Here is a 24,879-nt window from a genome sequence, read left to right on the forward strand (position 1 = left end):
CTGTAATCCCAGAGGCTTCAGAGGCGGAGGCAGGAGGATTGCAGGTTTAAGGCCAGCGTCAGCAGCTTAGCCAGGTTCTTTTTTTTTTTTTTTTTTTTTTTTTTTTTTGCGGTGCTGGGGATTGAACCCAGGAGCTTAGCCAGGTTCTAAGCAACTTAGTGAGACCCTGTCTCAAAAGAAAAAATAAAAAGGGCTGGGGATGGGGCTCGGTGGTTAAGTGCCCCTGGGTTCAGTCTCTGGTACCAAGAAATAAATAAACAAAAGGTAAGTAGAAATTTATAAGCAGAAAAAGCCAATCTGAAAAGGCTCCATACTGCAAGATTCCAACTATATATGACATTCTGGAAAAAGGTCAACTATGGAGATTGTGAAAAGCTTGGGGGTTGAGGTAGGGTGGGAATGAGCGGGAGGAGCACAGAGGACTTTCAGGATAGTGAAGCTACACCATATGATACTGTAATGGTGGATAAACATCATCATGTTTGTCAAAGCCTATAGAATGTGCAAGACAAAGTGAGTCCTACTGCAGCCTGTGGACTTTAATTAGTAAGAGTGTGTCAATATTAGCTCATCAGTTTTAACCAATGTAGCACACTAAAGCAAGTTAACAATAAAGGAAACAATGTGTGGGGGTGAGGGTGAGGGAGATATAGGAATTCTGTACTTTCCCTTACATTTTCTGTAAACCTAATACTCTAAAAATTAGTCTATTAGTTAAATAAAAAAGTAAGCAGAATTTTCAGTTTATTTTATCTCCCTGGAGTATATTTGATTCCTCAGGCTGGATGCCTGCTTCTTGTCCATGATCCAGGGCTATTCTGTACTTGTCTTGACTCCAGTACCTCCATATTATATATCTTCCATAAGAACGCTGGTTCCATGAAGATGGACCTTTTCTTCCTTGCTCATCTTTGTAGCATCATGTCAATATTCTGTTTAGACCTCCCAGCAGCTTCCTATTCCAAATGCTTTATGTGTAGCAGGTCATTTAGTTCTTTGGGTTAAGTACTAATATTACCCCCATCAAATACACATGAGCACAGAGGAGCAAAGAAATTTGTCTGATGTGACACAAGCAATAACTGGCAGAGTTGAGATGACAACTCAGGAAGGTCTACTCCAACGTTTACAGAAAAGGTACCAGAAAACCAAAGAGTGTTTTAAATTGCAGAGTACAACACATATTTTGGATGGTGAGAGCATTTAAAAATATGCCTCAAATGGCATATTTTTAAAAATGCAATAATAGAATGGAAACCCCTACTTGTACATGGTAGGAGTGGAATTGCACTGTGAACATGTTTTATTCATATACTCTGTGTGTTTATGTTTGGATGCAGCATGGAGGTGCCGTGCTTGGAGATAGATGCTTACAGTAGACTACTCATCCATTCATTCTTTCATTGGTTCACTCACTCAGCAGTGTCTACTGATGATCTAATGTGGGCATAGCCCCGTGTTAGGCAACAGGTCATAGAGATGAGCAAAAGAGACATAGCCTGTGCCTCCTGGGAATGATTCCAGAAAAGGAAGGAGTAGTAATCCCAAAGAAATGCATGTAGAACTAGATATATTATAATAATTACAAATGCTTTTAAGGAAACAAAGGAAATGTGTGATTGGGGGTTCTTATGGGAGGATCTGATTGAATGAAGACAGAAGTCAAGGAATTCCTCTCAGAAAGGATATCTTAAGCAAGATACAAAGAATGAGTGAAAGGTGGTGGAGGTGAGCATTTTGAGGAAGAACATTCTGAGTGGAGGGCTTGGCATATGCAAAAGGTTGGGATTGAAAAGATCATAGCACTTAAAGATGATGGTATAAGGAGGGACAAGGTGGCACAAGATGAGGCCAGAGAAGAAACGAGGGATAGATAAGTTACATCAAGGCTTCGTTCAAGGCATAGGTTATTTACCCAGCGTAGAGCAGAGGCTCTCGTCCAGGTGAGACATTTGAGAGCATGGGCTTCAGGACCTCTTTGTTGCCGTGTAAAAGGTCATCCTTGTTTCCAATATTCAGATGTTCTTTCCTAACTCTGGATGTCATTGATCACTCCTGGCAGATGTATAAGTTATTGTTCAAGTTGTTTCTCAGAGGAGATCAAAAGCCAAGACTTGAGATGCTTGAAGGAATCAGGGCTTACGCTTCTGTTGCTCTCAAGAGGAAGGGCACTGTGCAGCACTATCGACGATGTCATCCTGGAGGAAGGAACATGGTTTTCATTGTTGTTGTTCTAGTGCCTTTGTGTCTAAGGACCAGATTGGAGCCTATGTCTGGGACAGGGTTACCTCTGAATGGAGCAAACACTGCTACTGTCACTCATTCTGGAATATGTGGATGCTGAGGCAGGGCTGGGCTCCAGGGCATTTCCACATGAGTAAGGGCAGCAACGTGGGACAAGTCTAGGGATAGGTGGAGAGGACCCCTATGCAGCCCCTAGAAGTGGTATTACTTTGGCTTTAAGTTCTCCTTTCTAATGTGCTGCTTATATAACAAAGCAGTCTTAACAAACCCTCAGCAAAGTCTTTGCAAACCTTATTCCTGATCTCAACTGTCATTGTTTGTGAAATTGAAGACAGGGTCAATGTCCAACAGCAGAAGGCAGAACAGGAACATTCTGTCTCAAGACAAATGTGTGTAACTACAGATGGGAGAAAACAATAACTGGGATCCCAGTGGTGGATTCTAGTGACACGTAACTGCCAGAACTGGTCTGTAGAGGTTGTGCTTCTTGGAGTTTCTCAGAAACGCTTGGAGACAGAAACCTGATAGGACTACTTTTTGCATTTAAAAGAGTTGGAGTTGAGACCACAGCAATCTGAGGACTAAAGGGACATGAGAAATTCGGAAATTGGATTATGAATATGTTTTTTTTTACAATCCTGCCGTAAGGAGTGGATTTTATTATCTCAAGAGAGTGAGCTCAGGGACGTGCCCAACCCAAGGCTGCAGGGCAGGTCAGAGGCAGAGTGGGGCTCACATCCAGGTGTGGCTCAGGTGCCTGACCTCATTCTATTGTGTCAGCTTCCTCCCTGAAGGAAACAATTGTGGGCATCCTCACAAGACCTTCAAAAAAGAAAGGCTGGGATTTTTGTCTGCCACCCCATGGCAAGACTGGGGAGAATAGTCCCAGGGACAGAGTGGGAAATGGAAGCTGTAAGAAAAAGAAATTTTCTCCCAGCAGAAACTGAGGCCTCTTGTGCTGTCCTTCCCACTTCCTCATCCACACATTTATCAGTGCTGTCCTCATTGTCATCTCTTTTTGCCCTCTCAGCTAAAGATCCCTTTTCCTATTTAAAGCCTACCTAAGGCTCTGATGGCGCTTCCTCACTCTCTTGCAGACCTTGGTTCCATTTGCACACCCTTTTATATTCTAAACCTCCACCCTGGTTCCTATCTCTCTGCCCATAATAAACTCTAATCTTTACCATCTAAGCCCCTCACCACTTTAAACCTAACTCTAGACCAGTCAACAACTTTTTCTTACTATTCATACTTTGCAAAAATGTGGATTGTGCTCGCTAACTCCATTTCCTCAAATCCCAATCATTCCCCATTTCATTCTTAACCAACTTCTGCTTCCATTTCACTATTGTCATTCATGTCACCTGAATGTCCTAGCTAATGAGTACTTTAAAAAACATTTTTGAAGGAAAGTCTCATACATATAGAGAGAAGTGCTTGAGTGTACAGTGCAAATAAAAATCACCTAGTGAATACATGGATGTATCTACTACCAGGTTAAAAATGTACATGACCACTCCCTGAAGCCCTGTGGTATACTGCATTACTTCCTTCTTCCTTCCTAAACGTAACACCATCTTGACTATACACTAGTTTTGTCTGTGTTAAACATTATATAAATGGAATCTTAGTACTCTTTGGTGTCTGGTTTCTTTTGCTCATTATGTTTGTGCAATGTAGCCATGTTAGTATACACAGTGGTGGTTTATTCATTTTAATTACTATATAGTACTCCATTATACAAATATACCACAATTCATCCATTTTACTTTTAATGGACATGTGAGGATTTTCCAGGTTGAGGCTATTTCAAATAAAGCTTTCACAGGTATGCTTGTCCTTGTCTTCTTGGTGCACCCATGCACTTTACTTCATCAGTTTTTAAGGAAAAAAGTAGTTTGGTTGGGAAGATTGGGGTACAATAAAGTCAACCAATGGGACGAGTTTATCATGAGCAACTCCTGCTTTTACAGAGAAGCCCAAGACAAAGGTCTAGCCTAGAGAAGGTACTTAGGGAAGAGCTGTGTCCTTGCGTGCAGGAATCCAGAGAAAAGGGAACAGAAACGGACTGTGTAATTAAGTACAAAATTGCCTACGCCCAGAGTAAAGGCAACTTTTGGAGCCTCTGGGCTAAGAGTAGACAGTTTAATACTAGGGCTGGCTTCCCAACTTTTCTGCCTTCCCCTCCTCTGTGACTAGAGAGTCACCTTGAAGGAGAGGAAAGAGGGATGTTGGTTTGGGTGGGGGTCATTCCATGAATCCCAGACATCTGCCAAAGTCTCTTTCCCTCTGAGACCCACTCTGGAAGCTGAGAGACTAGGACCTTGGTGAACAGAGAAACTTCAGATGGACTCCGCACTTCCCACTCCTACAGATGCATGTCCTGGGAAGGAATGGGGAGCCAAGGCAGAACCCCCCTCCCCCAACAAGTGGCACTTATCAGGCTATCATGGTTGATAATTGGAGTTTGAAGTCTTGGTATATTTGAAAGACAGTGAAAGTGAGAAGAGGGAGGAGAGGCTGCAAGCCTGCACTGGGATTTGGGATTAGAGTGGAGATGGCTCTAATGATGATGACAGTGTCCCTCGAATTCGAATCACATAACAGCTTACAAAAAGCTTTCCATTCCCTGACTTTTTCATCTCTCTAGTAGGACAGATAGCACCCTCGTTTCGTTGAAACTTCAGATGAACTCCGCACTTCCCACTCCTACAGATGCATGTCCTGGGAAGGAATGGGGAGCCAAGGCAGAACCCCCCTCCCCCAACAAGTGGCACTTATCAGGCTATCATGGTTGATAATTGGAGTTTGAAGTCTTGGTATATTTGAAAGACAGTGAAAGTGAGAAGAGGAAGGAGATGGAAGGCAGGGTCAGGCCCCTAATCCACCTCTCTCGACAGCCTCCAGGGTGAGATGAAGAATATGGCAAGAGAAATGGCCCAGAGGCCAAAGCAGTTGCAAGGAGAGAAGTGGAGGGGTTGAAAATTCTGCCCCCTTCTGGAGTTAGTTTGGTGCCATCTGGGAGCTGCACCTCCCAGCCCTGGTCCTGGAGGTGGGGGTGCCTTCAGTCAGGACCCTATGCGTTCCGGGACTGCAGGGTTCGGAAATCGAGCTTCACTGGGGGGTGGAAGCGAGGTGGCACCGCCCCTCCCGGACGCGCGTCGAGCGCCCTCTGTCACCCCACACTGCCCTGCCAGGGGCCCAGGGAAGCGCGTCCCGCCCAGGTGCGCCGGGGGTTGGGCCGGAGCCCGGAAGGTGCGCCGCCCCGCCCCAGGCCTGTCCCCGCTGCCTCCCCCCCGCATGAAAGTGAAAGTGTCGGGGCCGCGGAGGTCCCGGACGGGGGGGCGGGGCCGGCGCGGACCTGGGAGCGGGCGCCGGGCACTCGAGGGGCCATGGATGGGCTCGGCCGCCGCCTTCGAGCCAGCCTGAGACTGAAGCGCGGCCACGGGGGTTAGTGCTGGCCAGGGCGCGCCGGGGCGAGGGTGCGGGGACCAAGCCAGGGCCGGGGAACCGGTTCTAGAGGCTGGCGGGAGTTGGGGACCAAGGAAGGAGGACGCGAGGGTCGAGACCCGGGAGCAGTTGGGCGAGATTCGGGAAGACAGGGTGATTGGACGGGATTAAGGGGTCATGTGAGCTGGGGACAGCACAGGTAGAGGTGAAAAGGGTTAGGTGGGAGCAGGGTCAGAGGTCAGCGAGGTGGCCAGGTTTGCTGGGGCGAGGGGGAGGCGACCGGCCGTAGGAAACCGTTGTGGGGCCCCGGGGCCACGTGTCCTTTTATTCAGGAAGCTTGTGGTGCAACCGCAGTGTGCCTGAAGTGCCCGGGCTGCGGTGCCCTCGCGAGGCGCCGCCTCAGTCCCTCGTCTGCCAGCGCCGCGCCCCGCCTAGCAGCCCCGCGCCCGCCTGGAGCCTTTGCCCAGTTCCTGGGAGCCACCCTCCCCTGACCCTCCCAAGACTGCCGGTCACGAAAACTGCCCTTCCCGATGATCACGAACCCACCCCGTTTAGGGGCCCGAGTGCCCTGAAGACCGGCTGCGGGTAGGGAGAACTGTGCTGAAGCCTGCTCAGCTGCTTCCTGAGTGACCCAGAGAAGTGGGACACTCCATTCCATCAGTAGATGGGACTAATGCCCCTCTTCCAGATAGGGGGGATTACAGTAGAAGTCAATGTTAGTTTTCTTTCTTTTCTTCTTAGAAGAGGGCTGGGCTTTGGAGGGAAGGCAATTAGGATATCATTAGTTTGTTCATTCATTCAATAAACTTTTGTTGTTGCTTGTCCTACTGCTGAGCAGCCATAACCGTTTAGATTCTTTGCCTAAGGTCCTCTTCTGGAAGGTGAGCAGGGGTCATTCGCAGACAGCCTACTCCTTCCAACTTTGACAAATGGACAGCCCAGTGAGTCCCTCTCCTGCTCCAAGCCTCAGAGTTGGGGAGACTCCAGGGTGAGGTCAAAGCCTCCTTCTCTGAGTTGCAGTATCTTCTGAGCAAGCTGCTCTTTGTCCTGTTCCTGTTGATTCTGACACAGGTGCTTTTCCCCAGCATCCTTGCTGTTCTCTCCAGTATATATTCCAGCCTGCACCATGAGGGAGAGGTCAGAACAGAATGCAGTGTGAAACCTCTCTTCTCTGGAGAGCACTGGTCTGGGAAGTCTGAAGAATGGATAGAGTCTGCTTCTTGCAGCTCACATGAGACATTCCACTTGTTCCCACCCACTCACCCCAACATAGGTCTGGTGATTGTTTGGAAGAGGTTCCTAGCTATTGAGGAACTGGAAGATAATTAGTCTATATTATCTGTCCTGAAGTTGATCACCTGTCTGGCCAGTAGAGTGTGTCTTCTTCAGCTTCCAAATGGGACTCTCCACCTTCCTGGGGATTTTCCCTTCCCTCTTTTGCCTTTCTGGCACCAAGGCAGTTGCAGATTAGAAGGATGTGTGTGTGTGTGTGTGTGTGTGTGTGTGTGTGTGTGTGTGAATTGCCTTAGTGGGGAGGAGTGTTGGTAGTAGTCCTAGGTTGAGCAGCTCAGTTTAAAGAGAAAGGTTCAACTTTTCAGATCAAGGTCAGAAAATCCCCTCACCTATATCCTAAACAGTTCTGGGACTTTAGTCCTGTGGTTGTGGGAGGGGCTTCCTAGTGGAGAAACAAGTGTAACCAGCCTCCTGACTTTCCTGGAAAGGGTGACTCCCTCATCAACTAAAACTCAGAATCATAATCTGTTTCTAGGGCACTGGGGATTAAATGAGATGCTTTATAGGAAATGTGTGTGATGCATGCTAGTTTTCTCTCACACGTTTCTCTTGATAACCCTTTTTGAAAATGGGGAGGAAGAAAGCAGTCTTTTGATAGATTTTTTGCATGTCAATCCAAAAGTCCTGTTACTTTTTTTTGTCAAGGATTCCTGACTTTTGCTGTTCCCTTGGTCTCCTGGTAAAGCAGGAGGAAGGAGGCTTAAAATGCTGCTCGTGGGACTTAGGAAAGAGCATGATTTCTGTTCAGGAATGATCAGTGACAATATTCTGGATCTCAAAGCCCTTTGCAAACCTCTGCAGGTTGTTTGCCGTGGTGTGCACACAGAAGGCAAGAGCCTGGACCTGGAGCTTTCATAATCCCCACCTTCAACAGATCCTGCTCATTTAAAATAGTTTCTGAATTACTGTGTGCCTCAGTTTCCCTACCTATATCAGGAAGTTGCTTGTTCCTCATACAGGTAATAAGGATTATTCAACAAGTCTATGCAGGCTGTAGGTAAGGTGTGGCAATGTTCTGGTTCTTGCTTCTCACCAATTATAACATTTGTAATATCCTTATTTACTGTGATTGGGGTTTCCCTCAGGAATCATGGCCACAAAAGCCCAGCTGATAGCTCTTAGGAGTAAGGCAGCCACCTCTCTTACCCCAGAATCCCACTCTCTCCCAGAGGGCTGCTCGTTCTTTGCAGGAGTGGCTGACACACCAAACCCCTCTGCCTACTGCCTCTTCTTTGAGACAACTTCCTGACAAAAAGTTCTTCCTTCTTACCCTGTGCATTTCCTTATTCAAGGGTGTCTGTGAGAAGCCTAGGTGGTTTACTGCTATTTTTTTCCCTCTCTTCCTGGTTCTCTAGACCCAGCTGTGGGCCAACAGTTCAGCCTGTTGGCCTGACCCCACAGGGAGACAAGCTAAGCAGGACTGCGGTTGGGTGGAGATCACCCGGATGCTTTCTACTGCTACTAAGTGACCTTCAGGCTGCTGATGCAACCAGTCCCCTACTTTAGGCTGGGGACAATTTCCTGAGTCAGTGGTTCCTATTTGGAAAGAGGGAATTTGCTGGAGCCCTGGAATAGTCCTAGTGAGAGAATGCTCTGCCTTTGCATTGGACATGTTGCAGGGGGTGAAAGGGGGTTATTCCAAAAATAGCAAGAATTCCAAGCTCAGAGGTAGATTTTGTTCTCTACCTCATCATCAGGAGAGGAGACTTTGGAGTCCATATTGGTTTCTAGGACTCCCTCTCCTGCTAGAGGAATTAATCCATTTATGTCATTATTAGGCTAAGTGTGCCTTGATCTGGGAAAGGCAGAAGCATCATAGCTGCAGGGAATGCTTGGTTCTGTGATCTCATCTGAGGTCTTGAAGTCCTTGAAACTTGTAGCAGGTAACCTTGCAGGAGTTTTCAGCTGCTGTTGACCATGTTGAGAAGTGAAAGGTGAGCAACCAAAGCTATGGGGATGTAAGATACCTGTCCTGAGACCTGGAGGTTCCAGTGCCCACAGTCTGATGCTATCAGGCATTCCTTATGGCCCTGAGGTTGTAAATAAACTTTCTGTATAGTCTGCAGTCCAGAGTTACAAGCCCTTAGCCCAGAGCAGCTGGGCTTTGGAGGTATTTGCTCATGACCTTTTCTTACACCACACCCTGGGGCTTTGGGAGGAGCCTGGAGCTGAGTTGCAGTGCCAGGATGCTGCCTCTGTCAGTGCCCACGTTCAGCTGCCTCCTGGGTCCCGTCACATCCTTCTTGCTCAACCACGGGGTGCACAGGATGGAAACTGTTCTCCCTCTTTGGAAGATAGCGCGAGGCTTGCCTTTAGAGAGTTGTGGCTGGAGACCAAAGCAGTAGCCTTTCTGAATCAAGGCTCTGCTGGGGGAAAGGAGAGTACTCTAATGCCCTGAAGGCACAGGGAGATGGAAGGACGACTGGTAAGCCGAGCTGTAGGCCGAGCTCTCAGGCGCTTCAGAAATCCACTGCCTCGACTCCGAGCAGGTCAGGACTGGATTGCCCACTTCCTATTTTTTCAGGAGAACCCTTTCAAATGGGGTTGTTTCTTTCTTGAAGTGCTCCTTCCTCTTTTTCCTTCATCTGTTGATCTCCACATGGTCCCCCATGTGACTTGGCCATGAGGTTTTCACTGCAGGTTTGCAGAGCTGATTGTGCCCTCTGTGATGGTTGGTGTGATCATAGTCATACGCCCCTTGGGCCTGTTCAGCTTATGTAGTACAAGTTCACTCAGGGCATACTGTTCTTTGACTCCTCAGGTAGGCAGAGACTCAGTGGTACCCTGGGGGGATAGGGTCTCCATGAACCTGTCCAGTATATTTCCTCGGCTTCTACCTCAGTGGTTTCTCTCCTCCTCTTGGCTTATCCCAGTTTCAAACCTGCCAGGGTGTGTGTGGAAACTGCCCGCTTGGCTCTGGTGTTCTTTGGTGACTGGAGGTACTGGTCAGGCTCCGGTGTCTCAATGTGGCAGGGCAGCCTTGAGGTGTGCAGGCTGCCCACATTCTCACAGACTCCACAGAATGGATCAAAAAAATACTGAAGGGACCTCTCTGTCTTGGTTTCAGGATCTCCCCAGGACAGTCTAGGGGAAGCTGTAAAGGAACCAGAAAGGACTCAAGAGCACTCTCTGCCCAGCTTTGCTGGGGGACAACATTTCTTTGAATACCTTCTGGTGGTTTCTCTTAAAAAAAAGCGCTCAGGAAATGACTATGAACCCACGATCACCTACCAATTTCCCAAGGTAAGGGCCGAAGGAGGGGGTTGGGGTTGAGAATTGGGGTGTTTGGAAGGTGGCATGGGGGTTCCCTCTCGTTCTCCCCTCCCTGCCAGGGCTGGAGCTTTGGGCGGGCTGCTCTTGTTTCCTTCTTCGCTCAGCCCTAGTTTTCTGTTATCACCCAGTGAATCTGGGTCTGCCTGCTTCTGTGAGGGACTGACTGAGGCTCCCTGGAAGGGAAGCTAGTGCTCTTGCCCCTTTTGGGACCTCAAAGTTGGCCCAGATTCTGTCTTCAGTCACCTTTCTGTGTAGAGAAGCTTACCTTCTAGAAGGAGTCCCTTCCTGCTGTGCGGGAAGGAGAGGGCCGGCAGCACAGAGTTAGTGGGAGGCCCAGGACTCCACTGCAGCCCAAGCATCAGGTTCCTTCTTTTCTGATGCTGCTCTGGGGGAAGAGGTGAGAATACAGCTTCTTTCTTGTTAACCCCTCTGTTAGCAGGTGTGGCAAATGAGCTGGCTGCTTCTCTTTTCTGATGTGGTATCTCTCTGACATCACCCTCCCAGGCAGAGGTTTGGCCAGCTCAGTGCCTTTTAGTATGTGGTGTGGCCCCTGATCTGCTTCTTAACTATGTAGATCTTCAGGATACTAAAGTCCAACCCACACTTATGTTGATGTGTCCCAGAAACCTCTTTTGCCAGATCCAAAATTCAGACCATGCAGTGTGACAGAGGTGCCCTTTGACCCCCTACGTCACTGGAAAAGCTTATCCTGAGATAACTTTAAAGCCTGCCATCCTTCCTGCTCTCACAGTTCATGCCTCCCTTTTCCTGACAGCGGGAGAACCTGCTTCGGGGCCAGCAGGAGGAGGAGGAGCGGCTTCTCAAAGCCATTCCCTTGTTCTGCTTCCCAGATGGAAATGAGTGGGCACCACTCACCGAATATCCCAGGTAACTGCTCCACCCTGGAGTATCAGATTGGGAGAGGAGGGCGAGTGTGGGCAATGTGTCCTCAGTGACCCCCCTCCCCTGGTGCACATGCTGATTTCCTTCCAGGGTGTGGAGTTGATTCATTTATTAACATCTCTCCTGAGGGCCCTTAAGGTCAAGCATCTTAGCTGTGGTTCTACCTCCAGTTCAAAGATGACTGGAAATCTCAGATGTTCAAGGAGCGATAATTGTATTTGACTGCCACTGGTGGAAGCTGGACTGGGTAGAAGGCCTGTGGCCTCCAAGAAGGCAATAGATGCCACTGGTGGAAGCTGGACTGGGTAAAAGGCCTGTGGCCTCCAAGAAGCAAAGGCCCTTATGACACCAGCCCTGGAAGTTGACTCCCTGGGTTTGAATTTGGCTTTACCACTTAGGATGGCCTTTGATAAGAAATACCCTCACAGGTCAGGTGTGGAGGTGCATGCCTGTAATCTCGGTGACTTGGGGAGGCTAAGGCAGGAGGATTGCAAATTTGCAGTCAGTCTTAGCAACCTAGCAAGACCCTGTCTGAAAATAAAAAATAAAAAGGACTGGGGATATGACTCAGTGATAAAGTGCCCTGGGTTCACTCCTCAGTACCAAAAATAAATAAAGCAAGCAAGCAATATCCTCTCACCCTCTCAGAGCCTCAGTCCTTCATCTTTAAAGTGGAAATAATAATTGAACCTACCTCAAAAGGTTTCTTTTAGAATGAGGTGATGCATTTAGGGCTTGACACCAAGGAGCACTTAATAAATTACTGGGGTTATTAACCCCAGTATTTATATGACTAATCAGCAGCTCCCCTTTGACCTCCTCTCCATTTCTCTGATGATGACTACCTTTCTGTTTTAGAATCTAGTGAGTTATGCAAACCAAGTCTTGTTTGTTCTTTTGTAGGGAGACCTTCTCCTTTGTCCTGACCAATGTGGATGGCAGCAGGAAGATTGGATACTGCAGGCGCCTCTTGGTCTGTGTCACTCGGAACTGCCCCCTCCTCTCTGCAGCCTGCTCAGCTCCACAGCTGGGCTTGCTCAAGCCTCAGCTGTAAAAGCTCAGGCTCCCTGAAGTGGTGGTTGTAGAGACTCAGCCCAGCAGTTGCTGCTATATCAGTGCCCCTTCTGCAGCCCCTCGAGAGCGAGGACACTGCAACCCTTCTTTCCCACCTGTGATACCTTTGCTGGCCAGATTCTGGACTGTGCTTTTCCTAACTTTTTTTTTTTTTCGCAGTGGGGCACTACCAGAGATTGAACTCAGGGGCACTCAACCACTGAGCCACATCCCCAGCCCTATTTTGTATTTTCTTTAGAGACAAGGTCTCACTGTGTTGCTTAGCACCTTGCTTTTGCTGAGGCTGGTGTTGAACTCGTGATCTTCCTGTCTCAGTCTCCTGAACTGCTGGGATTATAGGTGTACACCTGGTGCCTCTTCCTAGCTTTTAACAGCTCCCTGCATTATGAGAGGCTCCACTTGACTCCTCTCCCTGTCTTATCCAGACTTGCTAACCTTGTTCCCAGGAGGTCCCCAGAGCAGAGACTGGAATTCCAACAACTAGGTCCAATTCTTGGGCCTCCAGGATTCTCCAAGGCATTTTTACAGTGCTCTCCTCCTTAGCCATTTCCTCTTCTTGAAAACATGCTTGCTCCCTCGTTTTGCTGACCTTCAGATTGTGTTGGCTTATGAACTCCAGCCCCCTGACGTCCATTTTCTTTTGACCTTGGTGACCATTCTGACCTCCCTGCTGCCTGTCCCATGAATGGAACCTCTGTCTAGCCAGGCCTTTCTCCATGTAGCCCACAGTTTCCCCTTAACCCCCACCCCCATCCCTGCGCCCTTCAGCCCCGGGTGGGAGAAGCCCCTGGGAAGGCTGCAGCACTGAAGATGCCTCTTGTCCTTCTCCAGCCCGCTGGCCCCGGCCCTCGCCTTCCCAAAGTGTACTGCATCATCAGCTGCATCGGTTGCTTTGGCTTGTTCTCCAAGGTAGGGGTGGAACGGGATTCCTCAGGGCCTGTTAGGCCTGTTTGACTTCTGGGCTTGGCCTGGCTGCCCACCCTTCCTGTGTCCTGAGTGGACCTCCTTCCTGACAGCTCAGCTTTCATCAAGGATATTTGGGGAAACTGAAGCCGAGAGGGGCTTGAGCCCAACTTGATTTTAGGCAAATCTAGAGAATTGTTTCTCCTGCAGAGAAAGAGTGCCACTGCTCCAACTGTACTCAAGTCAGAAAGCAGTGGAGGCAGGACAAGGGAAGGGCCTCAGGAGTCTTCTGCCCTGAATTCCAATTTCTTCATCTGTCAGAGGATCTAATGATCCTTCACCTTCCTTTCCCCTGGGATGCTATGAGAGGTCTCTTTATGAAAGAGGGCACTAAACAAGTAGGAAGGTAGTCATTATACAGTAGGGACCCGAGTCTGGCTCTAACCCCTCGGAGGGGAGAAGTTGAGGTGCCCAGGTCTCGTGTTGCTGGACTGATTGGAGCACCAGCACACCGAGTCAGGATCAGAGAGGAGCCTTCAGAGTGTACCTATCTTGGTGGCCCTCAAGGGCTTCTTGGTGCTCTGCCCCAGCAAGACCCCTGGGGGACCAGGGGAGGACCTCTGTCAGCTCTGCTTGGGAGGAACTTCCATCTGAGCAGTGTTCTAGGGCTGGAAGCAGCCCCTGACCCTGACCTTGGAGATTTTCCAGTGGAACTGGAGGACAGAGTGACACTCAAGAGGTCACTGGCTTCATTCCAGTCACTGTTGTCATGGCTGCTGAGTGCTCTAGGGTGACTTTCTGGGGACTGTAGTTTTATATTGGTGCGGGAAGGGAGGAATAGGGATTGGTAGAGAGAGAATGAAAAGAAGGCTAGGAAATATCTGATTTTGTTCAGAAGATTGCAGACTATTTAGCTGAGAGCAGGGAGGGAAAGAGCCAGTTGGTGGAAGGGCCTAGAAGATGCATGAGACTAAGCCGAACCAGCACGAGAGCCTTAGGATGACCAGTGGCATCCTCTGAGCCATGTCTCTTGTGGTCCTTTCTTGGCAGATTCTAGATGAAGTGGAAAAGAGGCATCAGATCTCCATGGCTGTCATCTACCCATTCATGCAGGGCCTCCGAGAGGCAGCCTTCCCTGCCCCTGGGAAAACTGTCACCCTCAAGAGCTTTATCCCTGACTCTGGCACAGAGGTGAGCTAGCAAATGGGTGAGACCCCTGGCTGGAGAGGGTGGGCTTCCAGGGCTCCTCTCGCTACTGTTCTTCTATTCACCAAGTTGCAGAATAGAGAAACTGAGCCAGGCACAGACTGGCTGACAATCAAACTCAGATTTTGCTGAACCTTCCAGCCTGATGCCCATAAACACCTAGTTATTGTTCAAGCCACTGAGGTGTTTATCTGCGATCAGTAACCCATGCAGGTTGAGTTTTTTGGTGTTAGAAAGGACTTTGTTCCCAGCCCCCAAAGTGCTGCTTGCCCAGAACACCTCCCATTTATTCTGTGTGTCTGTCCTATATTTCTATCTTACCTGCAGCCTTCACCTGCCTACTTCCTATCACCATCCCTGTCCCTGAGTCCCTACCCATGCCACGTGGGGATGCTGTTATTCTAAGGCACAAAATAGACTGAAGCAGCAAGTGGGACAGTGTTTGAAGAATACTAGTCCTGACCCTTGGAATTCTAGTCTGGAACCATGGAGGGTCTATGTGCCCCTCTGAACTTTGCCTTCCCTACAGAAAAACATGGACGCATCTAGGATTGTTCATTTACTTGAAAAATAAGTACTTAATGCTTTCTGTGTGCCAGTGTATGCAATTTTCTGCATACACAGTGGTGACCAAAGTGAATGTGGTCCCTTTCCTGAATGGAGCTAAAAGTCTGATAGGGAAAACAGACATTAAATAACTTAACTCTCAATGAATATATAATTAAAAAATCATATAATCAAAGAAAGAAAATCCAGGGTGTTGCATGAGAAAAAGATGATGAAGTAATAGGTGGTCAAGGTGGGCCTCTGAGGCCTGATGAAGGGTAAAAGCAATGTGGGGCGAGGGAGGACCAACCTGTGAAGGGCTTAAGGTGGGAAAACATGGTTTGCTTCTGGAACGGAGGTGGACAGATGTGGTGAAGCATGCTGAGAGAGGAGTATGCTCAAGGCAGGACCTCATACACCATATTTTTTCTTAAATTTTTATATGTATTTTTAGTTGCAGATGAACATTTATTTTGTTTATTTATTTATATGCAGTGCTGAGGATTGAACCCAGTGCCTCGCATATGCTGGCAAGTGCTCTGCCACTGAGCCACAACCCCAGCCCCTTCATGTACCATGTTGAAGCTTAGGTCCTGCCATCCTCAGAGCAGAGCAAAACCACCTGTGGGTTTTTAATAGGGGCAAAGAGACAGGATCAGATCTCTCCAGTTGGAGAGGAGCATGGAGTAGGGCTGGCAGAGGCTCAGCTTTCTGGGATCTGAGGGATTTTGCAGTGTGATGACACCTCTATGATTTTCCCCACAGTTCATCTCACTGACACGGCCCCTGGACTCCCACCTCGAACACGTGGACTTTAGTTCTCTGTTGCACTGCCTCCGTTTTGAACAGATTATTCAGATCTTTGCCTCTGCAGTACTGGAGAGAAAAATCATCTTCCTGGCAGAAGGTCTCAGGTGAGCCCAGCCACTGAGTGGCAGCTCTGGCCTGCATCCCTGGGCCAAGGGAACAGACTAGAGGTTGTCAAAGGAAGTCAGACTGTAGGATCTGTGTGCCCACCCTCCCCTCCTGCTTCCTGTTCTTGAATCCTCATTTTAGACCTACAGAAACAGTTATTGCAACTCCCCTGCCCTGTCTCCAAACTCTGTTACTTCCTGGGCTTGAAGAAGTACCTGAATCGCTCTGAGAAGGACACAAAGTTCCTGGGACAGCCTAGGCAAGACCTGTTAGGGTGGATGCAGGCATGATTATGCCTTTGCAAGACCGAGTGAGAAGAGGGTGGAGAACAGTTCCAGGAAGGCATAGGATGCTATGAAGGATAAGCCTATCTATCCATTTATTCACTCATTCAACAAATATTTATTGTGTGTCAACTGTTTACCAGATGAAAGCATTGGGAAGATACCAACAAGACATGGTTCTTGATCTTAAGGGGATGTAGGATTGTGTAGTGGTTGAAAGCAATGGTATTGAAATCAGCAGAATGAGTTTCAAATCTTGTTTTCCACCTGTAGCTATGAGGTTCCCCTCAGGTTCCCATCTTAACTTCCTAAAGACTTGATCTTCTTTTCTGTAGAATGGGAAATGATTGTTCCTACCATAGGGCTGTGGAGAGAATGAAAAGAAATGTGCACATTATAAACACCTAGCCCCAGGCCAGGGACATATTGATGAGGATTAGCTGCTATTAAGAAGTTCACAATCAAGTATATCCCTGTGTGTAGTCAAAGCAGGGCATGGTCACATCTTGATTTCTACCTCTGAAGGGCTTCATACATAAAAAGTACATGGGAGACATGTAACAGATGGAGAAAAAAAATCATAAAATAGGAAGAGTTTGACCTTCTATTTGTATCTAGGCAGGGGGTGGGGGGACAGACCAGTGACATTGAGCTGACAGTCCTGGTTCTAACTTTTAGGGAAGAAGGAAAGGATGTTAGGGAAATAACAGAGGTCAGAGGTCTAGATGAGTGTCATGGGTTTCAGAGGAGAGGAAGCTTGGACAGGGGTTGGGGCTAAAGTAAACCAGTGACAACTAAAAAGGAACTAGTCTTAGTTTAATCCTCGTGGGAAGGGAATCATTTGCCTTAAAAAAAGCTCTTCCACTACTACACCTGTGTGGAAAGAAGTTTCTGCGGTGGCTGGATCTGGGGTTCTGGCCTTCCCCTCAGATCAGTGTTTGGGAAGTGAAGGAGGATTTACCTCTCAGGACTGAACTTTCTCCAGGGAAATATCACCACTCCCCACTTCCTTCCCAGGTGGAGATTTTAGGCCTGGGATGCTCCAACTGGGAGGGGACTTCCAGTCAGCCAGAGCTATAGCTACATGCTTGGAGACTCAAACTTTTCTCACTCAGGAAATTCTAGCTTGATACCAAGAATTGAAACAAGGTTTCCGCATCTGTGTTTTTATTGGCCTTGGCTTTGGGGCAATTTGGCTGGAGGAACGAAGAGCCATGAGAGCTAGTAAATAGAGAAGCCAGAGTGTGCACGTGTGTGTGGAAGGGGGGCGAGAAGGCTGACTGTACTCGGGTAGTAACGACATGAGGGATGCTTTCTTGCATAGCTTGGAGGAGCCACCTCTGTGGGACTTTCCGTGTAGGAATTGTTCAGCCAGAGATTCCTGGAACCAAGGAATTTCCCAAGCTAACTCAGGCACCAACCTGGTAGCTTTTGCCCTCAAGTGGCCAGGGTGAGCCATGTGAGGTCAGGGTGGGGGATGAAAGTTTATAGACACAAGGACAAAAGGCTTTGCTCTGCACTGAGGCCCATGTTGACAGTTTGTCTCTTTACTACACTATGGGTTCCTTAAAAGCAGGCCTGGTGTCTAACTCTTCCTGGTATCTTCATCCTTAGCACAGCTGTCAGCACGTAGCTGTGGCTCTGTCACTTCTGTGTTTGATGATATCTCTTCTTCTCTTCCCTCTTCTGATCCATTTTTATTTTTGACCAGTAATGGGTTGAGAAGACTATTTGGGAAAAGGAAGATCAGTGGAGGCCCCACCTGGGGTTAGTGAAGCCTGGAGTGAGGCTTCTTGGTGAAGTGAGACTCCTTAGTGGAGAGAGGGAGACTCTCCTGGTTTCTGCCCTTTTCCTAGCAACAAGTGGTGACAAGCTCTGTGGTCTGTGTGGCTCCCAGACTTGCCTTTTTGCAGGCAGGACTTGTAGTAGCTGCTGTGGGTGCAGGGCAATGAGGGTGGAGGTGCAGGGGCCACTCTGACTCTCCTCTGTGCTCCGTCCCAGTACCCTGTCTCAGTGCATCCATGCTGCTGCTGCGCTGCTCTACCCCTTCAGCTGGGCTCACACCTACATCCCTGTTGTGCCCGAGAGTCTCCTGGCCACCGTCTGCTGCCCCACACCCTTCATGGTTGGAGTACAAATGCGCTTTCAGCAGGAGGTTATGGACAGCCCCATGGAAGAGGTATGCTGCAGCCAGAAGAGTGCATGATTTGGAGCCAGGTAGACCTGGATTTGGATACCGGTTCTGCTACTAACAGCTGTATGATTTGGGGCAAGTGACTTAATCTCTGTAAAATGGGGACAAGTGTTCCATTCTTAGAGATTCTGGGGGAAATATCCTGTATAAAGCTTCTAGCCTGGTGCCACACATTTGATGCTCAACTTCTCCTGAATGAATTCTCTTTGGGTCTAGGAGGCAGCATGTAGCTTATTCAGGGGTCATGAGACTATCCTGTACAAGCTGGCCCTAATGAGCAATCTCTGGGGTGTCCCTTCTCTCAGCACAATGGATGATCACAGCTGGTCTATACAACACACACCCCACTGGAATTCATTCAAATTCCTTGGAAGGGAGCCCTCCTGCAAACTAAGTGTCTTGAGAATGCAGATTTCTGCAACAAGCACCATCTTTCTGAGTGGCTCAGAGCTCAGTTGGTTTATGAGGATATAGATTCAAATCTCGTTTAATTTTTTTTAACTTCTTCTTTCTTGGAAATGCCACTGGACATGGCAGAGGGCACCATTGTGAAAAAAGGCACTAATCACATAAATCTGTCTCCAATAGTTGGAAAAATCCACTCAAAACATGTGTTCTGCTTTGAGTTGTCAGTAAGAACTTCAAAGATAGCATGTTACTGTATCTGAAGACAGAAGAGCTACTTGGGACTATCTACCCTGGCTAATTACCGACTCCTTCTGTGCAGAGAGAGGGCTACCAAGGGGAGAGGAGTCTAGAAGGAGGAAGCTATTGAAGAGGCCTGGAAGGAGCCCTAGGGGGAGGACTTCCCCATTCTGCATAAGAGATAGCTGCGGGCGCAGAGAACCCTGTGCTGAGGCCACACAGACACCTAGCACAGATAAACCCAGTCCTTCTGTAGAGAGCATTGCTGGGAAGCTAAGAAGCAGGCTGCATTTCCTTTCTTTTCTCCCCCAGCTCTCCCACCCTTCCTCAGAGCTGCTGACTGAGTACACATGCCCTTTGAACCACCCTCAGCCTTGTGACTAACTGGGACAGAGTATTAGCCCTGTGTTTGGCAATAAAACCTAAACTGTCCCAACCCTAGAAGTTATGAAACTTCCTGACTCTGCAGCTCCAGCTCCTCGGAAGCTGTAGCTCCTCCCTTCATGACCCAGCAGGAAGACACCCGAAAGCCAGTGGACTCTGCTCCTATGAGCCAAGAGCCTTGGCTTATTTCACTCCTCAGTATCTGCTCAGAGAAATGGGGGTATGGAAGGAGGAGGGCTGTGTGGCCAGAGTACATGTGGGGATCCCCTAAGTCCCCAAATAGGCTCTAGGGAAGGGGTTAGTCCACAGACACCTATGTGCCCAAATATTGAACGGACTTCTAGGAGCAACTTCAAAAAAGAATTCTTCATATATACTCTTTCCTTCCAACCCCCCAAATGAACAGCTTTTCCTGCTGAAGGTGCCTGAGCCTATGTATACAAGTGGCTTCAGGCCTGGACTAGTTCAGCTTTTCTCCCCTGATGATGGATAATTATAGTGCAGGCTGTTTTCTGGTATACTTTTCAGTCCCTCTCTTTTCTTATATTTGGAAGAAGGGAGGATCCTTCACCCTACTGTCAAGACTAAGGTCACAAACTAAAAAGAGGGGCCCAGCGCAGGATTTGTGGGGGAACTATGGTATACTGTTGACTGCCTGTCCTGCCCAAAGGGGGCAGTTGCATGTTGCCCTTTAGAATTTGGGCAAGTTTAAGGACAATGTAAGTTCCTGACATTTTAGGAAGAGCCCCAAATCCAAATTTCAAGTAAAATATTACAATTTAAATATTGGGAACGAATCCAGGATTCCAACAGATCTTCTCATTGGAATCAGGCAGCAGCATGCCTGTTTGTTGTGCCTGATCTCTACTGCAGGCCCCTTGAGCCTTGATGGAGCTGGTTCTGGAACTAGGGTCCCCCATGTTCCAGCCCTATGCTTGACTCACCTGCAGCCACATGGTCTCCTCATTCCTGACTCTGCTGTTTTTTTGCTTTGGGGCCCAAAGTTCCTAGGTTATTGTTATTATTATTATTATTATTAAAGAACCTTAGGCAATTGTACATAAAGTTGCTGTGAGCATTAAGATGAAAACATGTCCACTCTGATCCTTAGGTTGACAAGTAAGGGGAGCGTAGACAGAGGAATGTAATCCCAAGGACAGCACAGTCTAGGCTTTGGAAGGGTCTTGCTGTTTGTCGGCAGTATGACCTCCAGCTTCTTTAGATCTGTTTCTTCATCTGTAAATGGAGATAGTACCTGCTTCACAAGACTGTTGCCAGGATTAAATGAGAAAAGGTGCCAAGTGCTTATGTATAGCAGGCACTAAAAGCTCCATATATAGAAGCAATTACTATGATCAATGTTTTATTCAGGCAGTGACTGGCTAGGATTTCCCCATATTGTATCCCCTTCTACCTGGGCTCTTTCCCTAACCCCTTTCTACATGCTCACCATTTCCCTAGGAAGAAAACTGAGAGGAAAATGGAAAGGAAGGAGAGTGCCAGGCAGGAAATGAGATTTGAAGATGCCAATTTCATGGTCACCTAGGCCCAAAGGTGTAGCCAGAGGCAGAAATGTAGATGGTAAGTCCTCCTAAGGTCTGTGAAGAAATAAAGCCATTGTTTCTTTCAGGTTCTGCTGGTGAATCTTTGTGAAGGAACCTTCTTATTGTCGGTAAGCATCTGAGTTCAGAGTCCCTGCAGACCCACCACCAGTGCAGCCACTCTAGCCTCATACGGTTTTCCTTATTCTGACAAACATTTTGAGTGAGAACTCCTGGTAATAAGACCTCCCTGCTCTTGAGGAGAGCACATAGAAACTGACCACTTCATTACCAGATCAGTGCTCATACCTCTTGAGTAATGGATATAAATCAAGTACCAAACTAGGGAATCCCTTGCTAATTTTAGAGCCAAACTGGAAGTCCAGAAGCAGCTTCTGTTGTTCCTCTATGTGAGTGATTTTTGTGGGTGGAGCAGGGGTGTGGAATTCATGCTCCCTTCCTGGTCTTCTGCCACCTACTTCCTTCCACACCTCTTCTTTGACTGCTGGACCTCTGAGCTGACTATCCTCTTCTAGGTTGGAGATGAAAAAGACATCCTGCCACCAAAGCTTCAAGATGACATCTTAGACTCTCTTGGTCAGGGCATCAGTGAGTTAAAGAGTAAGTCCTAGGCCCCTCTTATTTGGGGGTTGTCCAAGGAGTTCAAGGGTAACTATCCCTTTTCAGAACTAAAATATACTCACTCAGCAGCCCTGGGCCAGTTCCAGAGGCCTAGATCTTGGGGAAAGTTGGAATGTGAGATTTCTCCTAAGCAATGGCAGAGAACCCATAATGGGGCTCTCACCTGTCAGTCAACCAGTATCATGGATTGCTACCCCTCTGCTTTCTCTAGAAACTCTTGGCCTGAAATGAAAATTGTCCTTAGAGGAGAGATGGGTAATTTTATTCTTCTACCACCCTCTGAGATGGTCTTTGTATATCCCTGACAGCTTCAGAACAAATCAACGAGCATGTTTCAGGTCCTTTTGTGCAGTTCTTTGTCAAGACTGTGGGTCACTATGCTTCCTATATCAAACGGGAGACAAATGGGCAAGGCCATTTCCAAGAACGGTCCTTCTGTAAGGCTCTAACCTCCAAGGCCAACCGCCGATTTGTGAAGAAGTTTGTGAAGACGCAGCTCTTCTCCCTTTTCATCCAGGAGGCTGAGAAGAGCAAGAATCCTCCTGCAGGTAGTGATAGCCCCTACCAGCCTTGTCCCAGAGAGTCACCTGTAGGATACAGAGGGTTGGGAAGAGCATTTCTTTCTAGAGGCCCATAAAAGAGCTGTAAATTTTAATAGTGGGGTTGGAAGGAAAAAACCTGAAACCTAAGAAAATGCCTCATTGGCTGATATTTTGTAAAAGTTGGTTTGTGGTGTGTGTAGTGTAGGGTGCAGAGTTCATCAGTTTGCCTGACCACATGCCTCTAACACCTGTATCTGAACCCACAGGCTATTTTCAACAGAAAATACTTGAATATGAGGAACAGAAGAAACAGAAGAAATCAAGGGAAAAAACTGTGAAATAAGAGCTGTGGTGAACAGGAGTGACTTGACCTACAGGCCAGTTCTGGACTTTGGCCCCTGCCAGAGTGGTGGGGCTCAGCGAAGCTCAGCCCCCAGAACCCATGGCCTTCTCCAGAGTCCTGGTGACTAGGTCTTGCTTCATACTGGTATCTGAGTTTGGGATCCCAGGTATGAGCTTTCTTGGCACTTTGAGGGCTCTGACCCCAAGCTCACAGAATTGGACTCAAAGCTGCCTTTTTTGTGGAGGTGATACAGAGTGGGAAACTGTAGTACACATGTTGTAGGTGCTTGGTTAGAAGGTTGATGCAACTGATGCCTCCTGGGAACCACTACTACAAGATCCTGGACACAGTTGAAAGAAGTTCGTGGCCCAAAGGTTCAGCTCTTCCACATGAGGATAATAAAGGTGAAAATCTCATTGTTTACATGTGTGTCAATATGTAAGGTAATATATGTGAGAATAAACTGGATTAGAAGTGGAGGACTTGGTCATGGTGGGCTGTGATTAGAGTCACAGAATCCCAGGGGTCAGCAGTATTCCACTTACTAAAACGGTAAGAGATCCAGGTAGAAAGCAGCAACAAAACCAGACACAGGGCAGCAGAGTACAGGGCAACTTGAGTGGGGAATCTCAGTCAACAGAAGCCAATGAGGAACACTACCTGACTTCCATAAATGCATCTGCCTGCCCATCACTTCCAATTTGGACTAGTACTTTACTTGCAGTCTTAAGCATCCCACCTTCAACTGCCTCTTCTTTTGAGAATCCCAGTGATTCCTTTACTAAAGGTGGAGGGATCTCTGCACTGACATTTTTTTTGTTTGTTTTGAGAAAACAGAATCATAACAGCAAGAGTCTAAAGGAGTTCAGTGGTTACCTAGTCCCTCCTCCCTCTATACTTCTACTGACAGCTTCTTTTTAAACATTGCAAGAGATGGGAAACATTTTTAGAAGCATCTTGTCTTTCAAAAATTACACCTTTTTAATGTGTTTGAGAGTGGCCCTTGAATTTTATACAAAGAATACAAATTTTTGGAAGGTAGAATAGGGGGCAGGAGCTACCAAATTGAAGTTAAAGCCAATGTAAATTGATTTGGAGAACACAGAGACCCTATTGCAGGTGGTAGATGTTCCACTGTTCCCACAGTGCTAACTATGTTGCTGTTCTTCTAAAATCACTACATCTTTTTAGGCAGTTTATGGCTTCTGTTCCTAAACTTAGTTGTACCTCAAAAGGTTTCAGAGCAGGAAACAGAGTCCTGGGAAGCTCATGAAAATACTGAGGCTTCATCCTAAATGTACCAAAATCTTCTTAGTGATAACATCTGGAAATCTATATATATTTTTAAAAGTTTCTTCAGGTGATTTTGATACTCTACTAGATAAATCAACACAAGAAGAATCAGAGCCAGTGGAGGTTTTCTACAAATGTACCCTTCATCTGATGACAATAATATCCAGGGCTGAAGCACACACTGAATCTGAATGCTTTTCAGATTCCCTTTATGCTGAAAAAGATTCTAGGATATACATTTCAAGCTCTCAACATCTCAATTTACAGCTTTAGCTCACTAAAACTCAGTGTAGTATAGGAAAAAACACTGAAGCAGGATTCAGAAGACATGGATTCTAGTCTCCATTCTGAAGAATATCAATGCTGTGTGCCACTGGTATAGCATTTAGGCTCGCCAGGCAATCGCCTCTCGGTAATTAACACCTGCTGTGCTTAGTGTGATCATCAACCAAGACAAGAGATGTAACTGTGTTAAACAAGAGTTATCCTTTTTCCTGCTTTGTCCTAGCTTTCAAAACCTGCTGTGCCCCAGCACTTTTCTATGTTTCTCTATTCCAGATGTTGGAGAAGTTGCTAGCAAAGGTAATGAGAAATTTCTTTTCCTATTACAGTTTAGGAAAGAAATTCAAGGTTTAACCTATATTACTAATCCAGATCTATACTGAACTGATGGACTCATGAAGAGTGCAAGAAAGTGCAGTTCTGGCTGCCAGCAAAGGCAGTGCAGCTACTGTTTATTTGGGATTATGGAACAAGGTATAAATAAAAGTCAATAATAAGATGGCTTATTTTAGCCCTAAAATATTTTTGCTGTCTCCCTCTTCATTCGAGCAACTGTACATCTATACACAATGGAAATAAATCTGGTTCACAAGGGTGCTTAGTTCCTATTTCAAACTTTAATATAAACACGGAAAAGGAGAGTGTCAGAAAAGGAGAGTGCAAAACGACCCTTAGAGAGACCCAGGCAATTACTGAAAATGCAGAGGAAAGGATTCCCAAATGACCCATAATTACAAGCGTAAGGTAATGACTGTAAAACAAAGAACCCATCAAAAGGGAAAATGAACGTAGTTCTCCTTCTATAAATAGTTTCTACAAGACAGGACTGTCACAGGACATAGTATGACAACACAGCTAACCAAATTTCCTTATTTATTAAAGAACAGAAATAAATTTTGCTTAAATTAAAAAAAAAACACAT

The 24,879-nt window shown here is 47.2% G+C and overlaps 1 protein-coding gene across 3 annotated transcripts; it reads left to right on the forward strand.

Moving 5' to 3' along the window:
- Positions 1 to 5,471: 5,471 nt before the first annotated feature.
- On the forward strand, positions 5,472 to 24,493 carry Dennd2d (DENN domain containing 2D). Of its 3 annotated transcripts, XR_007104333.1 has the most exons (13): positions 9,383 to 9,476; positions 10,055 to 10,230; positions 11,036 to 11,148; positions 12,067 to 12,136; positions 13,069 to 13,146; positions 14,191 to 14,331; positions 15,658 to 15,806; positions 18,093 to 18,270; positions 20,945 to 20,986; positions 21,392 to 21,476; positions 21,806 to 22,045; positions 22,306 to 22,786; positions 24,287 to 24,459. XR_007104333.1 is itself a non-coding variant. In XM_047520758.1 (12 exons), the coding sequence occupies exons 1-12, from the start codon at positions 5,637 to 5,639 to the stop codon at positions 22,380 to 22,382; spliced, it is 1,407 nt and encodes a 468-aa protein (XP_047376714.1). In that variant the 5' UTR covers positions 5,472 to 5,636; the 3' UTR covers positions 22,383 to 24,493. The 3 variants fall into 3 exon arrangements, 2 of the variants coding, with proteins under 2 accessions (XP_047376714.1, XP_047376705.1); XM_047520758.1 differs by lacking the exon at positions 9,383 to 9,476 and adding an exon at positions 5,472 to 5,694 and having other exon boundaries at positions 22,306 to 24,493; XM_047520749.1 differs by having other exon boundaries at positions 9,191 to 9,476; positions 22,306 to 24,493.
- Positions 24,494 to 24,879: the final 386 nt, after the last annotated feature.

The sequence above is a fragment of the Sciurus carolinensis genome, chromosome 1, assembly GCF_902686445.1.
Source record: "Sciurus carolinensis chromosome 1, mSciCar1.2, whole genome shotgun sequence".
Classification (NCBI taxonomy): domain Eukaryota; kingdom Metazoa; phylum Chordata; class Mammalia; order Rodentia; family Sciuridae; genus Sciurus; species Sciurus carolinensis.